At 42.2% G+C, this 20,441-nt stretch overlaps 1 protein-coding gene across 4 annotated transcripts in view; it reads right to left on the bottom strand.

Moving 5' to 3' along the window:
* LOC124711147 (palmitoyltransferase app-like) overlaps positions 1-20,441 on the bottom strand; it is a 156,975-nt gene that overhangs the window by 98,448 nt on the left and 38,086 nt on the right. For 3 of the 4 annotated variants that reach the window (XM_047241043.1, XM_047241045.1, XM_047241046.1), the window contains exon 3: positions 8,981-9,139. In XM_047241043.1, the coding sequence (XP_047096999.1) occupies positions 8,981-9,139 (159 nt within the window). The remainder of the gene's footprint in view (positions 1-8,980; positions 9,140-20,441) is intronic. The other variant, XM_047241044.1, reaches the window with a different exon arrangement.

The following is a 20,441-nucleotide window of genomic DNA, read 5'->3' as shown; positions in this document are numbered from 1 at the left end:
TTTGGCGTAGTCAATAAAGCAGAGGTACACATCTTTCTGGAATTCTCTCGCTTTTTCCATAATTCACCGAATGTTAGCAATTTGATCTCTAGTTCCTCTTCCTTTCCTAAATCCAGCTTGTTCTTCTGGTAGCTCTCGGTCTAGACATTGGCGAAGTCTATTTTGTAAGATTTTCAACATAACTCTGCTAGCATGTGAAATAAGTGCGATTGTTCGGTAATCTGAGCATTCTTTACAACTTTTCTTCTTTGGAATGGGGATGAATACTGATCTTTTCCAGTCTTCTGGCCACTGCTGCATGATCCATATTTTTTGACATATTGAGTGCAGCACTTTCACTGCATCCTTTCCAGTGACTTTAAACAATTCTGCAGGTATTTCATCATGTCCACTAGTTTTGTTATCAGTCATATTTTCAAGGGCCCACTGGATTTCGCTCTCCAAAATATCTGGCTCTAGTTCTAAATTAACATTAACATCAGCAGTAGGAGCCCTGTCATGATTACAACTGGCTACCAATAATTTTCAGTGACCGGGCAGAGGCTTCAAGAGAGCATAAAATAATGTTGTAGACAATTTATATCACCTGAGGTTGTACATAAATTGGAGTGAAATTGGTTGTAGTTTTAATAAAAAATCTTTCTACAGCCAGAGCATTGTTTTCTGCCTTCTTATAAAAACATGGACATTTGGCTGTGGTTGCCTACAATACAGAACGAAAACTCATAATTTAATGTGTTAATCAGCACATACTTGATTAATTTTAGATTTAACGATTTAATTATTTGAATTGAATAGAAAAATATCCAAATAATGAGCTAAGTGACACTCAGGAATTACCATTCTACTGACAGAGTGGAGCAGCACATCAAAAACTGCCCTCTCTTTAGAGAATTAAAGTAGCTTGGAGTACTTCAAAGTCAATTTTCTAGAGAATTTTTGAGAATTGCATTGACCTGTAGGTATTCAAACATAAAAAACTACAAAAATCGGACTGCCGTATGGCCTCCATGTAAGCCAGCAACAATAAGATACGTGAGACACGCTAAGCACAAGACCAATCACCGAAATGACAGACTTCACGAGTCAGGCATTACCTGCCACAGCAGTAAGGCCAGCCAGTTGCAGCCACAATGTCTGTGATATTCTAGTTCAGAAGTGTAGTCTAATGTTGAAAGGTTCACTGTTCTCGACTAACTGCACAGCACTACGGTTCAGTCATGCCTAGATTCGACATGCTCCAAAATATAGTCACCTGACGGCCCTGTTAACACAGTGCAATTGCCCTGGATGTGAGCAATGTACACTGAAGTGAAAAACGTCACGGTGTACCTTCTAAAATGGTGTCAGACCTCCTTCGGCCCAGTGTAGTGTAGCAACTTAATGCGGCATTGACTCAACACGTCAATGGAAGTCCCCTGCAGAAATGTTGCCTCTATAGGTCTTCACAACTGCAAAAGTGTTACCGTTGCAGATTTTGTGCACGAACTGACCTCTCGATTACATCCCATAAATGTCCGACGGTATTCAAGTCGGGCAATCCAGGTGGCCAAATCATTTCCTCGAATTGTTCGGAACGTTCTTCAAGCCAGTCGTAAACAATTGCAGCACGGTGACGCAGTGCATGGCCTGGTGGCACAGTGCAATTTCATGAGAACATGAAGTCCATGAATGGCTGCAAATGGTCTCCAAGTAACTGAACATAATTAACTCCAGTCAATGACCAGTTCGGTTGGACCAGAGGACCCAGCCCATTCCATGTAAACACTGCCCACACCATTATAGAGCCACCACCAGCTTGTACAGTGCCTCGTTGACAACTTGGGTCTATGGCTTCATGGGGTCTGTGCAACACCAACATGCCATCAGCTCTTACCAACTAAAATCTGATTATCTGACCAGACCACAGATTTCCAGTCATCTAAGGTCCAACTGATACAGTCACGAGCCCATGAGAGGCACTGCAGGTGATAATGTAATGTTAGCAAAGGCTCTCACATTGGTCGTCTGCTGCCATAGCTCATTAACAGCAAATTTTGTTCGCCACACTGTCCTAACGGAGACATTCGTCACACATCCCACATTGATTTCTGTGGTTATTCCATTTAAGTGTTGCTTGTCTTTACAACTCTATGGCAAACACTGCTACTCTCAGTCTTTAAGTGAAGGGCATTTGCCGCTGTGTTGTCCAAAGTGAGAGGTAATGCCTGAAATTTGGTATTCTTGGCACATTCTTCAGAATGTGGTTCTTGGAATATTGAGTTCTCTAACAATTTCCATAACGAAATGTCTACACATCTAGCTCCAACTACCATTCCGCGTTCAAAGTCTGTTAATTCCTATCATGTGGCTATAATCACATCAGAAACCGTTTCACATGAATAACCTGAGTACAAATGACAGATCCGCCAATGCATTGCCCTGTTATACCCTGTGTATGTGACACAACTGCCATCTATATGTGTGCATACTGCTATCCCATGACTTTTGTCACCTCAGTGTAATCCCAAAACTTCCACTGACAGACCCATAGGAGCTGCTGAAAGAAGATGTTGTGTGGTGGCTACACCTGCAAGTATGCAATGGTTGCAGCTGCTGCTGTACAAGGAGCAGCTGGGAATCTGAAAACCAGCTCAATTCTAGCAGCACCTCTGCTTGCTGACAGATTCACAAGTGCCAGACAAATTCCTGCACTCTACATGGGTATCACACTTGCCAGAAACTCACTGCACTGACTGTCAACAACACATGAACTGTAGTTGAACAAGCTTGCACAAACTGTGGATAGCAGTTCAAAGGTGCAGCTTCAAAGGAGTGGAGGCTTTTTATCATACCATTAGAAGCTGCGAGGTATGATATGTTCTTTTTTTTATTTTTTATTTTTCAGGTGAAAGCCATACTGTCATTCTACAGCATCCCACTGGCAACTTTGTTCTGATGTTGCCCATTCCAAGCAGCCTTGATTCACTACCCAACCAAATGTAAAGGGGTAGTCCAAAGACTACACTGTATGACCTTACTTCTGGCAACATTGTTAACCTGTCAATCACTGTCAGGCATTAGAGAAAGTTGTGAGAAACAAGTAGGGCCAACAAGATCCACATGCAGATGTGCAGACTGTGTGTTGGGAGTAACAAAGTTTTGAAACAGTGCCTGTACATGATGTGTCACTCTGCACTTCTGGCAGGGCACACACATTTCGGTCCATGAGCAGCAATCTTTCTGGGGAAAAAAAGTGCTGGGTCACCAGTGCCTTCATAGCACAGATGCCATGCAAGGACTTGATTACACAGCAGTGTAGTTACCTGTGTATGTACTGCTGCAGCCAGCCTGTGGCTTCATCACAGCAAACTGCAATTTCTGACATTTCTTGCAGCAAGTCCTTCAGTTTTGCATTATTGTTCTGTGTCATTTTTAGCTTGTTGAAAGCTATTGGATTAGGTATGGCATAGGCTCAAGACAGTCCATCAGCAACCACCATTTGGCACTACTGATTTGTGAATGTTGGTCGTGAACTATGCAGTAAAATTTACATGGTTCAGTTTTAATGGCCAAAATGTGAACATCAGCAGTTGATGGCCTGTCATAAGGTCAGACTTAGCCTTTGACATTTTATGGATACACAGACATCCAGGAGCTCTGTATAAAATGATGGGCTAGAGTACTGTTTTTGAGTTGGCTTTTTTGATGAGAAAACCTAAGGATACCCAGGCTCCATTGATGTGCTGCTGCAAAATCACCCCCATTGAACATGCTAAAACATCTGAAAAGGTCTCCAACAGGATGTGTGAGCAGTGCAACTTCTGCAAGACTCATCTGACATTCTCCAAGTCTTCTGTATGTCTTTAATCCATTAAATGATGTGCAATTATGCACTGTGGTGGCAACTGGGACTTCCTCAATGTCATCTGACATTCTCCAAAGTCTTCTGTATGTCTTTAATCCATTAAATGATGTGCAATTATGCACTGTGGTGGCAACTGGAACTTCCTCAACTTTGGCAGTGAGGCAGATAAAATGATAATAGAAGTTTAACTGCACAATTCTCATTCTGTTGTTGGCACTAGATAATTCTCAGGACAGATGTAGTGCTGATATAGCATTTGTATATCAACAAAAATAATCAATTTGTGAAAATATAATGTAATTGGATGCATATAAATCTACTCACCAAGCGGCTCCAGGAGCATACACATATAAACATACTTAAATTTGCAAGTGTTCATAGCCAGTGACTACTTCTCCTGGCACAAGAGTTGAAGGGTTAAAGGGAAGGAAGTGGGGTGAAGCACAAGAAGGACGCTGAGATTTAGGAAATGGGGAGTTCCAAAAAGTTGACCAGGAACCCAGAGCAGGTGGGACTTTCCAGAGAGGATAGAAGGAAAGCTTGGTGAGTGGATTTTGTATCTATCCAATTATATTATGATACCATATTTTGCGAGATTATGCTTATTACAAAGTTTAACATGATGAAAAACTTCTCAAAGGTAGCATTTGTGTTATTTTGCACATGATGATGCTACTAATACACATCAGTGTAGGTGAAACAGAGATCTAAGCCCCTTAGCACCTTACCAATAAACCACTGAAAAGTCTGTTCAGCACTGCACAGCCCATACAACATGTAGGGTAATTCATTAAGTCAAAACATGTTGTGATGGCTATTTTGTGTCTATCCTCTCTGCTCAATGGGATCTGTTTCTAGATCTTGATGACAACCAGTGTAAGAAAAACTGCATGCCAGAAAGATGACAATTACGTAAAATCCCCAATGTGTCACACCAGGCACTTGGGAACTGTCCGAGCATTCAGTGATCTATAATTATAGCACAGATACAAGTCAAATGGCTTATTTGCCAACAAATGGCAGCTGTGATGCCTTTGTGCTTTCCAATGGCCGTGCTATGCCTTCCTGAAAGATTGTATCAAACTGCACCTTGGATACCCAGAATCTGTTTCAACAACAATGCTGCCACAACAGCCAGAGGCAGCAGCCATGAGTGCATGAGACTTGCTACTGTTCAATGTGTGTATACCTTCTACTTCAGAAGAAGACCTTTGGCCGAAAGATAAAATGTATAGTAGTCTTTCTGTTGTGCCTATCTGTGGCTCAAATGTCTCCTCTATATAGTGAGTAGCAGTCTAGCCTTTTCATAATAGTGCTGTTCTCCATATCCACCAGATGATTTCTAATCTGATTTGTCATACATTTCTTCTGTGGCAACTTCGAGTAATCTCTGTAATTGTCTTTCATTTTCTTCATGTGCACACATATTGTTGATTGAGTTGTTAGCCTATAATGACAGAAAGTAAACTGACTCCAAGACTTTTATTTTTCTTGGAAAGCAATTACAATAACTGTAATAGATAACAATGGGTTCACTTAATACCGGGTGATCAAAAAGCCAGTTTAAATTTGAAAACTTAATAAACCATGGAATAATGTAGATAGAGAGGTAAAAATTGACACACATGCTTGGAATGACATGGGGTGTTATTAGAACCACCCATATTGCTAGACGCATGAAAGATCTCTTGCGCGCGTCGTTTGGTGATGATTGTGTGCTCAGCCACCACTTTCGTCATGCTTGGCCTCCCAGGTCCCCAGACAGTCCGTGCGATTATTGGCTTTGGGGTTACCTGAAGTTGTAAGTTTATCGTGATCGACCGACATCTCTAGGGATGCTGAAAGACAACATCCAACGCCAATGCCTCACCATAACTCCGTACATGCTTTACAGTGCTGTTCACAACATTATTCCTCGACTACAGTTATTGTTGAGGAATGATGGTGGACATATTGAGCATTTCCTGTAAAGAACATCATCTTTGCTTTGTCTTACTTTGTTATGCTAATTATTGCTATTCTGATCAGATGAAGCGCCATCTGTCGGACATTCTTTGAACTTTTGTATTTTTTTGGTTCTAATAAAACCCCATACCATTCCAAGCATGTGTGTCAATTTGTACCTCTCTATCTACATTATTCCGTGATTTATTCAGTTTTCAAATTTATACTGACTTTTTGATCACCCGGTATAACATGAAATGCAATGAAAATGAAATGCCTGTAAAATTTAAAAAATTGACGCTCAGTATTATTTTGATTTTTGTTACACTAGGACTGGTGCGAGGTGTCTCCAACACCCCAGTGTATGAGACAATTTATTAATAATGGTAACCAGAATTTAATGCTTTATAATTTAATTATTCACATAACTGTTACAAAGCTGACAAGAGATTGAGAAAATTATGAAAGTTTAATCTAATAATACGGGCAGTTTTTAAAGTCTGGGGTGTCCCCACCACCCCACACCTGTACCAAAGAGTTAAGCTAGCAGAGGGAGAAGACAACATATGTTGTTCCTTTAACCATTGCTGTCCTGCAGATATTTTGTATCGGCCCATTCTTTCATGGTGAATGCAGTAAGTTTAATTCCTCTATGATGAGCAGTGTTGTATATCTCTTGTCTCCTGGTAAATGAGCACGGCTGCACTAAGTCTCTATTCATATGAAAGCCTCTTCTTTATAGAACTGCTTCATGAAGCCCCACAATATATTACTGCCACACTCAAATAATTCTATACTTTGATGGGGATTTCATCCAGACAACCTGTCCTTCCAGCTTTGATTCTCTTCAGCACTGTTAACCCTTCCCATTATCAATCCCATATTATGGTCCATTGGCACCACTTTTTCTGAGAAGGTTCTTTCGTTTTCTTCATTCAGAAGTTTCTCAAAGTAATACACTCCTGGAAATTGAAATAAGAACACCGTGAATTCATTGTCCCACGAAGGGGAAACTTTATTGACACATTCCTGGGGTCAGATACATCACATGATCACACTGACAGAACCACAGGCACATAGACACAGGCAACAGAGCATGCACAATGTCGGCACTAGTACAGTGTATATCCACCTTTCGCAGCAATGCAGGCTGCTATTCTCCCATGGAGACGATCGTAGAGATGCTGGATGTAGTCCTGTGGAACGGCTTGCCATGCCATTTGCACCTGGCGCCTCAGTTGGACCAGCGTTCGTGCTGGATGTGCAGACCGCGTGAGACAACGCTTCATCCAGTCCCAAACATGCTCAATGGGGGACAGATCCGGAGATCTTGCTGGCCAGGGTAGTTGACTTACACCTTCTAGAGCACGTTGGGTGGCACGGGATACATGCGGACGTGCATTGTCCTGTTGGAACAGCAAGTTCCCTTGCCGGTCTAGGAATGGTAGAACGATGGGTTCGATGACGGCTTGGATGTACCGTGCACTATTCAGTGTCCCCTCGACGATCACCAGTGGTGTACGGCCAGTGTAGGAGATCGCTCCCCACACCATGATGCCGGGTGTTGGTCCTGTGTGCCTCGGTCGTATGCAGTCCTGATTGTGGTGCTCACCTGCACGGCGCCAAACACGCATACGACCATCATTGGCACCAAGGCAGAAGCGACTCTCATCGCTGAAGACGACACGTCTCTATTTGTCCCTCCATTCACGCGTGTCGCGACACCACTGGAGGCGGGCTGAACGATGTTGGGGCGTGAGCGGAAGACGGCCTAACGGTGTGCGGGACCGTAGTCCAGCTTCATGGAGACGGTTGCGAATGGTACTCGCCGATACCCCAGGAGCAACAGTGTCCCTAATTTGCTGGGAAGTGGCGGTGCGGTCCCCTACGGCACTGCGTAGGATCCTACGGTCTTGGCGTGCATCCGTGCGTCGCTGCGGTCCGGTCCCAGGTCGACGGGCACGTGCACCTTCCGCCGACCACTGTCGACAACATCGATGTACTGTGGAGACCTCACGCCCCACGTGTTGAGCAATTCGGCGGTACGTCCACCCGGCCTCCCGCATGCCCACTATACGCCCTCGCTCAAAGTCCGTCAACTGCACATACGGTTCACGTCCACGCTGTCGCGGCATGCTACCAGTGTTAAAGACTGCGATGGAGCTCCGTATGCCACGGCAAACTGGCTGACACTGGCGGCGGCGGTGCACAAATGCTGCGCAGCTAGCGCCATTCGACGGCCAACACCGCAGTTCCTGGTGTGTCCGCTGTGCCGTGCGTGTGATCATTGCTTGTACAGCCCTCTCGCAGTGTCCGGAGCAAGTATGGTGGGTCTGACACACCGGTGTCAATGTGTTCTTTTTTCCATTTCCAGGAGTGTATTTTCAATGTCCTTCAACCCCACCATCATCTTTGAACAGAGATCCTACTTTGGTAATTTGACTGTGTAATGTGAGTAAATCCTTGTCTCTGGTCTACACTATTCTAAAAAAGGCGTGTGTTGCTTTTGTCTCCAGTTTTTCACAGCTTTCATTCAAGGCAGCTGCATTCACTTTTCTCATTGCTCTTTTTGCATTTTGTTAACCGCCTTGTGCAACTGTTGGTCCTTGGCTGCATCAGTTTCACCCTACCTCTTCCTGGCATTTCTGTTTTTTTGTCAGCCTCCTGTATTTTACCATTCTGCCAACAGGTTTTCTTAAATCAACAGCACAACCTCTCCCTGAGGTTTCTGCCAACACTTCTTACGCACACTTTTAATGACACCTATTTTTACCTTTCACTATTTTTGTAACTCCCCCAGAAGTTGTATTTTGGTTAACACCTTTCCCTTGGGGCTACCTCTACTATTTCTATAATTTACCTGTGTGCATTCTCAGTAAACTAGAATTAAATAGTCTGCAACAGAAGTTTCATAAATCAGTTCTATAACTGACAGTTATTAACATTTCAAGAATGTTCTTTTGAAGGGATTTTTAAGAAAATACAAATGTCTCAGCTACCACTCCTAGCATACATTCCAGAGAACACTGTCCATGAAAATGCTACATAATAAATTCACTGGGTGAATTCGTGGTGCTTGCTCTTTATGCTATAATTAAGTTACTTACAGCCACTGAACACACCATACTTATTAAAGTATAAAGTATTTTGCATACTTATTTAATAGACAAAAATCACAAGCATACATACCAACACAATTATCACACAAGCTGCAATGCGAAGCTCTTGGTGGCCGAAATATTTTGCACGTGAAACAATATTTCAACTTCACTGTCTGTCCTCGTACGAGAACTTCCTTTGTCCTTGGTGGTGGTCGATATGTGGGAGAGTTTGCACTGTTGGGAACTTCTGGCAAAGAAAACATAGCATTAAAGCCATTTCAAAACATTAATAATAATAATAATAATAACCTACATTATGGACAGGTAGACAACTTAAGAAAATTCTTTCTAGAACGAGCAGAAACTAGCAAAATACACAAAGCAATCACTCATATAAATACATCGGCTACACCACTGCAATTTCATAACCACTTCTACAACCCTCTAGATCACATAACATCAACAGATACGAAGAAAGTAAATTGGAAAAAGAAAACACTACATGGCAAGCACCCGTATCATCTAACACAGCCACACATCGATCAAGACGCATCCAACACATGGCTAAGAAAAGGCAACATACACAGTGAGACGGAAGGATTCACGATTGCAATACAGGATCAAACAATAAACACCTGATATTACAGCAAGCATATTATTAAAGATCCCAATACCACAACAGATAAATGCAGACTTTGCAAACAACAAATAGAAACAGTAGATCACATCACAAGCGGATGTACAATACTAGCAAATACAGATACCCCAGAAGACATGACAATGTAGCAAAAATAATACATCAACAGCTTGCCTTACAACATAAACGTATAAAGCAACACGTTCCCACATACAAGTATGCACCACAAAATGTACTGGAGAATGATGAATACAAATTATACTGAAACAGAACCATTATAACAGATAAAACAACACCGCATAACAAACCTGACATCATACTCACCAGTAAAAAGAAGAGATTAACACAACTAATCGAAATATCCATACCAAATACAACAAATATACAAAAGAAAACAGGAGAAAAAATTGAAAAATACATCCAACTGGCTGAGGAAGTCAAGGACATGTGGCATCAGGATAAAGTTGACATTATACCAATTATACTATCAACTACAGGAGTCATACCACACAATATCCACCAGTACATCAATGCAATTCAGCTACATCCAAACTTATATATACAACTACAGAAATCCGTAATTATTGATACATGTTCAATCACCCGAAAGTTCCTAAATGCAATATAACATATACCGTACAGTTAAAAGGAAGTCACACTTGATCAAGGTCTGCGTCACTTTCCATTTTTGACCAGACATAACGTCTGAGAAAAGAAAGAAATAATAATAATAATAATAATAATAATAATAATAATAATAATAATAATAATAGATTATATAATGGTAAGACAGAGATTTAGGAACCAGGTTTTAAACTGTAAGACATTTCTAGGGCAGATGTGGACTCTGACCACAATCTATTAGTTGTGAACTGTAGATTAAAACTGAAGAAACTGCAAAAAGGTGAGAATTTCAGGAGATGGGATCTGGATAAACTGACTAAACCAGAGGTTGTACAGAGTTTCAGGGAGAGCATAAGGGAACAATAGACAGGAATGGGGGAAAGAAATACAGTAGAAGAAGAATGGGTAGCTTTGAGGAATGAAATAGTGAAGGCAGCAGAGGATCAAGTAGGTAAAAAGACGAGGGCTAGTAGAAATCCATGGGTAACAGAAGAGATACTGAATTTAATTGATGAAAAGAGAAAATACAAAAATGCAGTAAGTGAAGCAGGCAAAAAGGAATACAAACGTCTCAAAAATGAGATTGACAGGAAGTGCAAAATGGCTAAGCAGGAATGGCTAGAGGACAAAAGTAAGGATGTAGAGGCTTATCTCACGAGGGGTAAGATAGATACTGCCTAAAGGAAAATTAAAGAGACCTTTGGAGAAAAGGGAACCAATTGCATGAATATCAAGAGCTCAGATGGAAATCCAGTTCTAAGCAAAGAAGGGAAAGCAGAATTGTGGAAGAAGTATATAGAGGGTCTATACAGGGGCGATGTTCTTGAGGACAATATAACGGAAATGGAAGAGGAGGTAGATGAAGATGAAATGGGAGATATGATATTGCGTGAAGAGTTTGACAGAGCACTGAAAGACCTAAGTCGAAACAAGGCCCCAGGAGTAGACAACATTCCATTAGAACTACTGACAGCCTTGGGAGAGCCAGTCCTGACAAAACTCTACCATCTGGTGAGCAAGATGTATGAGACCAGTGAAATTCTCTCAGACTTCAAGAAGAATATAATAATTCCAATCCCAAAGAAAGCAGGTGTTGACAGATGTGAAAATTACCAAACTATCAGTTTAATAAGCCACAGCTGCAAAATACTAACACGAATTCTTCACAGATGAATGGAAAAACTGGTAGAAGCCGACCTCGGGGAAGATCAGTTTGGATTCCGTAGAAATGTTGGAACACGTGAGGCAATACTGACCCTATGACTTATCTTGGAAGAAAGATTACGGAAAGGCAAACCTAACGTTTCTAGCATTTGTAGACTTAGAGACGGCTTTTGGCAATATTGTCTGGAATACTCTCTTTCAAACTCTAAATGTGGCAGGGGTAAAATACACGGAGCGAAAGGCTATTTACAATTTGTTACGAAAGCAGATGACAGTTATAAGAGTCGAGGGACATGAAAGGGAAGCAGTGGTTGGGAAGGGAGTGAGACAGGGTTGTAGCCTATCCCCAATGCTATTCAATCTGTATTTTGAGCAAGCAGTAAAGGAAACAATAGAAAAATTGGGAGGTAGAATTAAAATCCATGGAGAAGGAATAAAACTTCAAGGTTCGCTGATGACATTGTAATTCTGTCAGAGACAGCAAAGGACCTGGAAGAGCAGTTGAACGGAATGAACAGTGTCTTGAAAGGAGGATATAAGATGAACATCAACAAAAGCAAACCGAGGATAATGGAATGTAGTCGAATTAAGTCGGGTGATGCTGAGGGAATTAGATTAGGAAATAAGACACTTAAAGTAGTAAAGGTGTTTTGCTATTTGGGGAGCAAAATAATTGATGATGGTCGAAGTAGAGAGGACATAAAATGTAGACTGGCAATGGCAAGGAAATCGTTTCTGAAGAAGAGAAATTTGTTAACATCGTGTATTGATTTAAGTGTCAGGAAATCATTTCTGAAAGTATTTGTATGGAGTGTAGCCATGTATGGGAGTGAAACATGGACGATAAATAGTTGGACAAGAAGAGAATAGAAGCTTTCAAAATGCGGTGCTACAGAAGAATGCTGAAGATTAGATGGGTAGATCACATAACTAATGAGGAGGTATTGAACAGAATTGAGGAGAAGAGGAGTTTGTGGCACAACTTGACTAGAAGAAGGGATCGGTTGGTAGGACATGTTCTAAGGCATCAAGGGATCACAAATTTAGTACTGGATGGCAGCGTGGAGGGTAAAAATCGTAGAGGGAGATCCAGAGATGAATACACTAAGCAGATTCAGCAGTATGTAGGCTGCAACAGGTACTAGGAGATGAAGAAGCTTGCACAGGATAGATTAGCATGGAGAGCTGCATCAAACCAGTCTCAGGACTGAAGACCACAACAACAACAACAACAACAACAACAACCACATTTTAACTACTACTGATAATGGTTGAATTTAGAAGTAATTTAAAACTATGTCAATTCAATAATAACGATACTAAAATATCTTATATGATAAAAATAAAATTTTTCAGATGAAACAATAATGGTTGGATGTGAGTTCTGTAGGGAGGAGGAAAGGAGGGGATGGGGAGTAAAAGGAAGAACAGCAAATCAGTATAATCTAACACACTATATGTGGAGCACCAGACCTAAAGCTTGAAAAAGAATGAGTCATTGTATTCATTAGTATAAAATTGATGATGCAACTATTATCATCAAGCCCAATGCACTAACTTCAACAAATTGGAATGTAAATATTATTGCATGAAAATCAATAAGCGAATTTCTGCAAATGGACTCTCAATGAAATGAGATAAAAAAACATGAGGCCTATATGCATTTCAGTATTGCACACAGCCTGATCATACCATTAGAAATAATGTACGTGGGTAAATCAATAAATGGAACTATGTTTTAAATTCTGGTATGTCTGTATTGGTAAGAAAGTGAAATGGAAGTCATGTCATAGACCTTCTTAAAAGTCTAGCCCTTCAATTTTTACATTACAGATACCAGAGTTTGGAGATGAAAATGTCAAAATGTTGACTTACTTTCCTGTTTTCATTCACTACAGTCTCATGACATCATATTCTGGGACAAATCATCACCGATGAAAGAAGGGTTTGTTGCACAGAAGTGTGTAATTATGATAAAAGGTGGTGTCTACTCCAGAAACCCTCTCAGACAGCACCAAACATTTGGTCATACTGACAACAGCACCTTAGTATATTTACTCTCATACGAAACTTTCTATCAATAATCAATCAATTTGAAAATAACAGTAACATAGACAAATATAACACTAGAAGATGGCACTATTTACACTATTACTCAGTTTTGACATGGCACATGAAGATATGAGATAGTAAACCACAAAAGTCTGAGACAACAAATCTTATGGGTCATGTAAATGGGCAGCATTTTGCCATATTAGCCAAATGCTTGACATTGTCTTCGACATGCTCTTATTTTCCAGGATAGTGAGCACCTAGTTATAAACACAGGAATAAATAGTGCAAATTTATCAACAATATTTTACAGTATGTTTGGAATCCATACAGTGAGCACAATCCAGACCACAACTCACAACTCCTTATTAAGATAATGGGTTATAAAATGAAATACTCTGGATCACAAACAATTCCCAACCTGACTGGAAACAAAAAATACACCTTGTCTCAATCAAAGCAAGGAAACCTCAGAACAGATGCAGCTTACATGATTCTGAGAAATACAGGCCACAGACCATTTCAAAAATGACAGAGCAAACTATGACAGTTTCAAATTTGTACTTAAAAATGTGACAGAATAGCACAACAAAGTTACAGCAGAGAGATGTCTATGAGAGCCCAAATTCTAAATTATGTGTAGAGTCAAAATTTACTTCCATATTGTCATAAAAGGAAGCCAAAGTCTTTGGTGTACTGAGGTTCATCATCACATCCTGGAAGTGCATTGGGTGCAGAAAGTGCCATTTCTAGCCACTATGGAATGTATGCCATCATTTTAAGAAGTTACCATAAGCAACAAACTACAGTATTCTTACAAGATGAGAGCTTATATGCACTTAAAGTCTAACAATCACATGGGTATCAGACAATTTTCAACATTATTGCTTATGTCACACCGTCTTGTCATTACTGAATCACAAAGTAATGTACATGACTGTTTTTTCCATAATTAAACTATTTGCTAATTTAATTCAGGTGCTCAATTCTTATAAAACTGTTTTATTTATTAGTTACAACCCACTTAAGCAGCTCTCAACTAGCATGAATTTCATTCAGAAACTTGTGAGCAATTTTCATTTGGCACTGCTTTTGGTTGCTACTCAACGAATTAGAGACAAATTTTGGTGCTAAGTGTTTCTGGAGAAGTGGAGTCCAAATCCCTACGTACCCATCCAGACTTAAATTTTACCTAGTTTCCATTAATTTCAGGATAGTTCTTATGTAGATGATCCAGCCAAGTTCATTCCTTTCCTTCTCTCATTCTGAGGTTGTGGTCTGTCTCAGGGGACCTTGTTGCAGGTGTGGTGTGTAATCCTAACCTTCCTACCTTCTTACTTACGGAATGATCAAAACAAGAGAGGTGTTGTTCGGAAGCAAAGCAGGCCCAAAATGGACACAAAGCTTCGCATGAAGCCGAGGGGGAGGGGAGAGGTGTCTATGAGAGTCCAAATAGTATAGCAAGAAACATGAGATGAAGCTTTCAAAGCAGCATATGAAAGCGAACTCCAAGAAGTAGCAGAACTTGCCTCAAATTGGCATTCAAGGGAGTTACCAAAAAAGGAAGCATAAGACGAGTGACTGGACACACAGCACCATCAGCAAGCTTTTTCGCACAGGATAATACCACACTGCAATGATTGATGCAATTTGGCAGCTTCTGCGTACAGGTTCTGAACTGGCGGATCCTGTGAAGATAGACCTTGTTAAGATGACATAAAATTGATCATTGTGCAGATAAATATACTTTACATCTATAGTACAGCTTCACTGGACCAATTATCAACAAAAATGACCATCTGGCCACTCCCCATGAGGTATCACTTACAATGAAAAGGACATTCAAAGAATGGAAGCAGTGTGCTGCCAGGTACGGTATACAGGAGGAGCTACACAGTTTTCTATTAAGAGTTAACCCACAAGAATTTTGTGGTTTTGATGAATGGAAGAGTAGGGTGGTTGAGGTCAAAGGGTGGTGGAAGGAAATCCTTTTGCCACCAGAAAATCATACACGTGTTTTCCTCAGTGAAAATGTGGATGTCTTAGCCTACACTCCCACAAGTAGAGGTGGTCGCAAGAGTGCTAAAATCATCTCTCAAGTAACCAGACTTGCTGAGAGCTGCAATAGACCACAAGATCATCTATCAACAAAGAGCCTGACATGCGCGGTGAGTGACAGTCGATAAGGGGTTGATTGCTCTAGCAATAAGGCCACAATTAGCACTGAGTCCTATGGTGCACTGTCCTCTTGAATACACTGAAAGTCTGGTCTTCCAAAAACTCTCAAATAAAGAGGAGCAGGTGGTATCATAACCCCCACCTGTGCAGTGTATGGGGGAATCCCATCCTCCAGCAAGCACCACAGGTATTTTACAAATAAAAAAACACAGGTAAACTCTGGCACTTCTGCACAAAGCAGTCTGTGAGCAAGTGACAGCTTCCCTGTACCCACTGCGCTAAGGTATGGATGGTATGCAGCACACAGAGGCTTTGAAGGGTTCTGAGAGTGTCTGAGCAGATGATGAAATTGAAAATCCTGTGTCACTGGATGTATTGCATGGCCTAATACAGGGCAAAGAGCTCTGCTGTAAATACTAAGCAATGTTCCAGAAGGAAATACCAAAAAACTTCGGGACCAGTGATGTATATACACCCAACACCATGGTCAGTCCAAGAGTCATCAATGTACACTATTGTGAAATTCCATGTGAAGGTCGTGAAACTGAAGGCTGGGGTAGTGTTCTTAGTAAGCGAATGAATGCCAAGGTGAACACGGGCTGCCGCACGAAGCCAAGGTGGTGAAGGGTTCACACCAACTGGGAAAGTTGCTCCCTGCCGCCGTTGGACAAGCAGCTGCCAGCAGCAAGTCGTACACTCTTAGCTGACTTATTTGTTACATAGTTTAATTCTTAATTACTTTGTATGTTTTTGGGTATTTGCATTGTTTAATTCATAAATTTCGGGCGTATTATAGTATTTGAGAGTTGTAGCATCGCCGTTTTAGTACCTGAATACTGTAAAATCGCCTAGTCTCCTTCTGCCGCCGAGCAGTGTGTCAACAGTGCGCAAGTAGCAGCGTTACTGCATTTACTAGGCAATCTTGTATTTTAATAACCGTTTAAATTTTGTGTCGAATTGTTTGTGCTCTCTGTAGATTAGTTCAAACGTTCTTTGCACAACAGTTTTTAGCACGGATAGGGACTGCAACTGCTGTGTTCGGATGCAGGCTGATTTGGCATCCCTTCGCTCCCAGCTTCAGGCAGTGTTGGCTTCGGTCACACAGCTTGAGGCTGTTGCCAATGGGCATCACTGTGGTGGTCCGGATGGGGGTTTGTCGGGGACGGCCAGCTCGTCCCACGCATCCCCCGATCGGACTACGGCTGTGGCTGCCCGGGATACTGCCCACATTGAGGCTGACCCCTCACCCATGGTAGAGTGGGAGGTCGTCTCGAGGTGTGGCAGGGGGCGAAAGACATTCCGGAGGGCTGAACGGAAGGCCTCTCCAGTCTGTCTGACAAACTGGTTTCAGGCTCCGTCTCCGGATGATACTGATCTTCGGCTGGACATGGCTGCTTGTCCTGTTCCAGAGGTTGCCCATCAGTCTGCAAGATCCGGGCGGTCGCAGAGGGTGGGTTTACTGGTAGTTGGGAGCTCCAACGTCAGGCACATAATGAGGCCCCTTAGGGATATGGCAGCAAGAGAGGGGAAGAAAACCAATGTGCACTCCATGTACAAACCAGGGGGAGTCATTCCAGATGTGGAAAGGGTCCTTCCAGATGCCATGAAGGGTACAGGGTGCACCCATCTGCAGGTGGTCACTCATGTCAGCACCAATGACATGTGTCGCTATGGATCGGAAGAAATCCTCTCTGGTTTCCGGCGGCTATCTGATTTGGTGAAGACTGCCAGTCTCGCTAGCGGGATGAAAGCAGAGCTCACCATCTGCAGCATCGTCGACAGGACTGACTGCGGACCTTTGGTACAGAGCCGAGTGGAGGGTCTGAATCAGAGGCTGAGACGGTTCCACGACCGTGTAGACTGCAGATTCCTCGATTCGCGCCATAGGGTGGTGAGGTTTCGGATTCTGCTGGACAGTCCACTACAAGCAGCAGGCGGCTACACAGGTAGCAGGGGTTGTGTGGCGTGGACTGGGCGGTTTTTTAGGTTAGATGGCCTCGGGCTAGTACAGAAAGGGCAACAGCCTCAAAGGGTGCGGGGGCAAAGTCAGGACATGTGGGGACCAAGCAGCAATCTGTATTGTAATTGTAAACTGTCGAAGCTGCATTGGTAAAGTACTGGAACTTCAAGTGCTGATAGAAAGCACCGAAGCTGAAATCGTTTTAGGTACGGAAAGCTGGCTGAAGCCAGAGATAAATTCTCCCGAAATTTTTACAAAGGCACAGATGGTGTTTAGAAAGGATAGATTGCATGCAACCAGTGGTGGCGTGTTTGTCGCTGTTAGTAGTAGTTTATCCTTTAGTGAAGCAGAAGTGGATAGTTCCTGTGAATTATTATGGGTGGAGGTTACACTCAACCACCGAGCTAGGTTAATAATTGGCTCCTTTTACCGACCTCCCGACTCCGCAGCATTAGTGGCAGAACAACTGAGAGAAAATCTGGAATACATTTCACATAAATTTTCTCAGCATGTTATAGTCTTAGGTGGAGATTTAAATTTACCAGATATAGACAGGGACACTCAGATGTTTGGGACGGGTGGTAGGGGCAGAGCATCGAGTGACAGGATACTGAGTGCACTATCCAAAAATTACCTCGGGCAATTAAACAGAGAACCGACTCGTGGAGATAACATCTTGGACCTACTGATAGATAACAAACAGACCCGAACTTTTCGACTCTGTAAGCACAGAACAGGCAATCACTGATCATAAGGCCATTGCAGCATTCCTGAATATTCAAGTAAATAGGAATATAAAAAAAAGGGAGGAAGGTTTATCTGTTTAGCAAGAGTAATAGAAGGCAGATTTCAGACTACCTAACAGATCAAAACGAAAATTTCTGTTCCGACACTGGGAATGTTGAGTGTTTATGGAAAAAGTTCAAGGCAATTGTAAAATGCGTTTTAGACAGGTACGTGCCAAGTAAAACTCTGAGGGATGGGGAAAACCCACGGTGGTTCAACAACAAAGTTAGGAAACTACTGCGAAAGCAAAGAGAGCTTCACTGCAAGTTTAAACACAGCCAAAACCTCTCAGACAAACAGAAGCTAAACGATGTCAAAGTTAGCGTAAGGAGGGCTATGCGTGAAGCATTCAGTGAATTCGAAGGTAAAATTCTATGTACCGAGTTGACAGAAAATCCTAGGAAGTTCTGGTCTTACATTAAATCAGTAAGTGGCTCGAAACAGCATATCCAGACACTCTGGGATGATGATGGCATTGAAACAGAGGATGACACGTGTAAAGCTGAAATACTGAACACCTTTTTCCAAAGCTGTTTCACAGAGGAAGACCGCACTGCAGTTCCTTCTCTAAATCCTCGCACGAACGAAAAAATGGCTGACATCGAAACAAGTGTCCAAGGAATAGAAAAGCAACTGGAATCACCCAACAGAGGAAAGTCGACTGGACCTGATGGGATACCAATTCTACCAATTCGATTCTACACAGAGTATGCGCAAGAACTTGCCCCCCCCCCCCCCCCCCCTTCTCAGAGCCGTGTACCGCAAGTCTCTAGAGGAATGGAAGGTTCCAAATGATTGGAAAAGAGCACAGGTAGTCCCAGTCTTCAAGAAGGGTTGTCAAGCAGATGCGCAAAACTATAGACCTATATCTCCGACGGCGATCTGTTCTAGAATTTTAGAACATGTTTTTTTATAGCGTATCATGTCGTTTCTGGAAACCCAGAATCTACTCTGTAGGAATCAACATGGATTCCGGAAACAGCGATCGTGTGAGACCCAACTCGCTTTATTTGTTAATGAGACCCAGAAAATATTAGATACAGGCTCCCAGGTAGATGCCATTTTCCTTGACTTCCGGATGGCGTTCGATACAGTTCCGCACTGTCGCCTGATAAACAAAGTAAGAGCCTATGGAATATCAGACCAGCTGTGTGGCTGGATTGAAGAGTTTTTAGCAAACAGAACACAGCATGTTGTTCTCAACGGAGAGACGTCTACAGAAGTTAAAGTAACCTCTGGTGTGCCACAGGGGAGTGTTATGGGACCATTGCTTTTCACAATATGTATAAATGACCTAGTAGATAGTGTCGGAAGTTCCATGCGGCTTTTCGCAAATAATGCTGTAGTATACAGAGAAGTTGCAGCATTAGAAAATTGCAGCGAAATGCAGGAATATCTGCAGCGAATAGGCACTTGGTGCAGGGAGTGGCAACTGACCCTTAACATAGACAGATGTAATGTATTGCGAATACATAGAAAGAAGGATCCTTTATTGTATTATTATATGATAGTGGAACAAACACTCGTAGCAGTTACTTCTGTACAATTTCTGGGAGTATGCATACGGAACGATTTGAAGTGGAATGATCATATAAAATTAATTGTTGGTAAGGCGGGTGCCAGGTTCAGATTCATTGGGAGAGACCTTAGAAAATGTAGTCCATCAACAAAGGAGATGGCTTACAAAACACTCGTTTGACCTATACTTGAGTATTGCTCATCAGTGTGGGATCGGTACCAGGTCGGTTTGACAGAGGAGATACAGAAGATCCAAAGAAGAGTGGGGCGTTTCATCACAGGGTTATTTCGTAAGCGTGATAGCATTACTGAGATGTTTAGCAAACTCAAGTGGCAGACTCTGCAAGACAGGCGCTCTGCATCGCGGTGTAGCTTGCTGTCCAGGTTTCGAGAGGGTGCGTTTCTGGATGAAGTATCGAATATATTGCTTCCCCCTACTTATACCTCCCGAGGAGATCACGAATGTAAAATTAGACAGATTTGAGTGCGCATGGAGGCTTTCCGGCAGTCTTTCTTCCCGCGAACCATACGCGACTGGAACAGGAAAGGGAGGTAATGGCAGTGGCACGGAAAGTGCCCTCTGCCACACACCGTTGGGTGGCTTGCGGAGTATAAATGTAGATGTAGTGT

Source organism: Schistocerca piceifrons, chromosome 8 (genome assembly GCF_021461385.2).
Source record: "Schistocerca piceifrons isolate TAMUIC-IGC-003096 chromosome 8, iqSchPice1.1, whole genome shotgun sequence".
Classification (NCBI taxonomy): Eukaryota; Metazoa; Arthropoda; class Insecta; order Orthoptera; family Acrididae; genus Schistocerca; species Schistocerca piceifrons.
The sequence above is the reverse complement of the archived record's forward strand: the minus strand, read 5'-3'. Positions and strand labels throughout refer to the sequence as shown.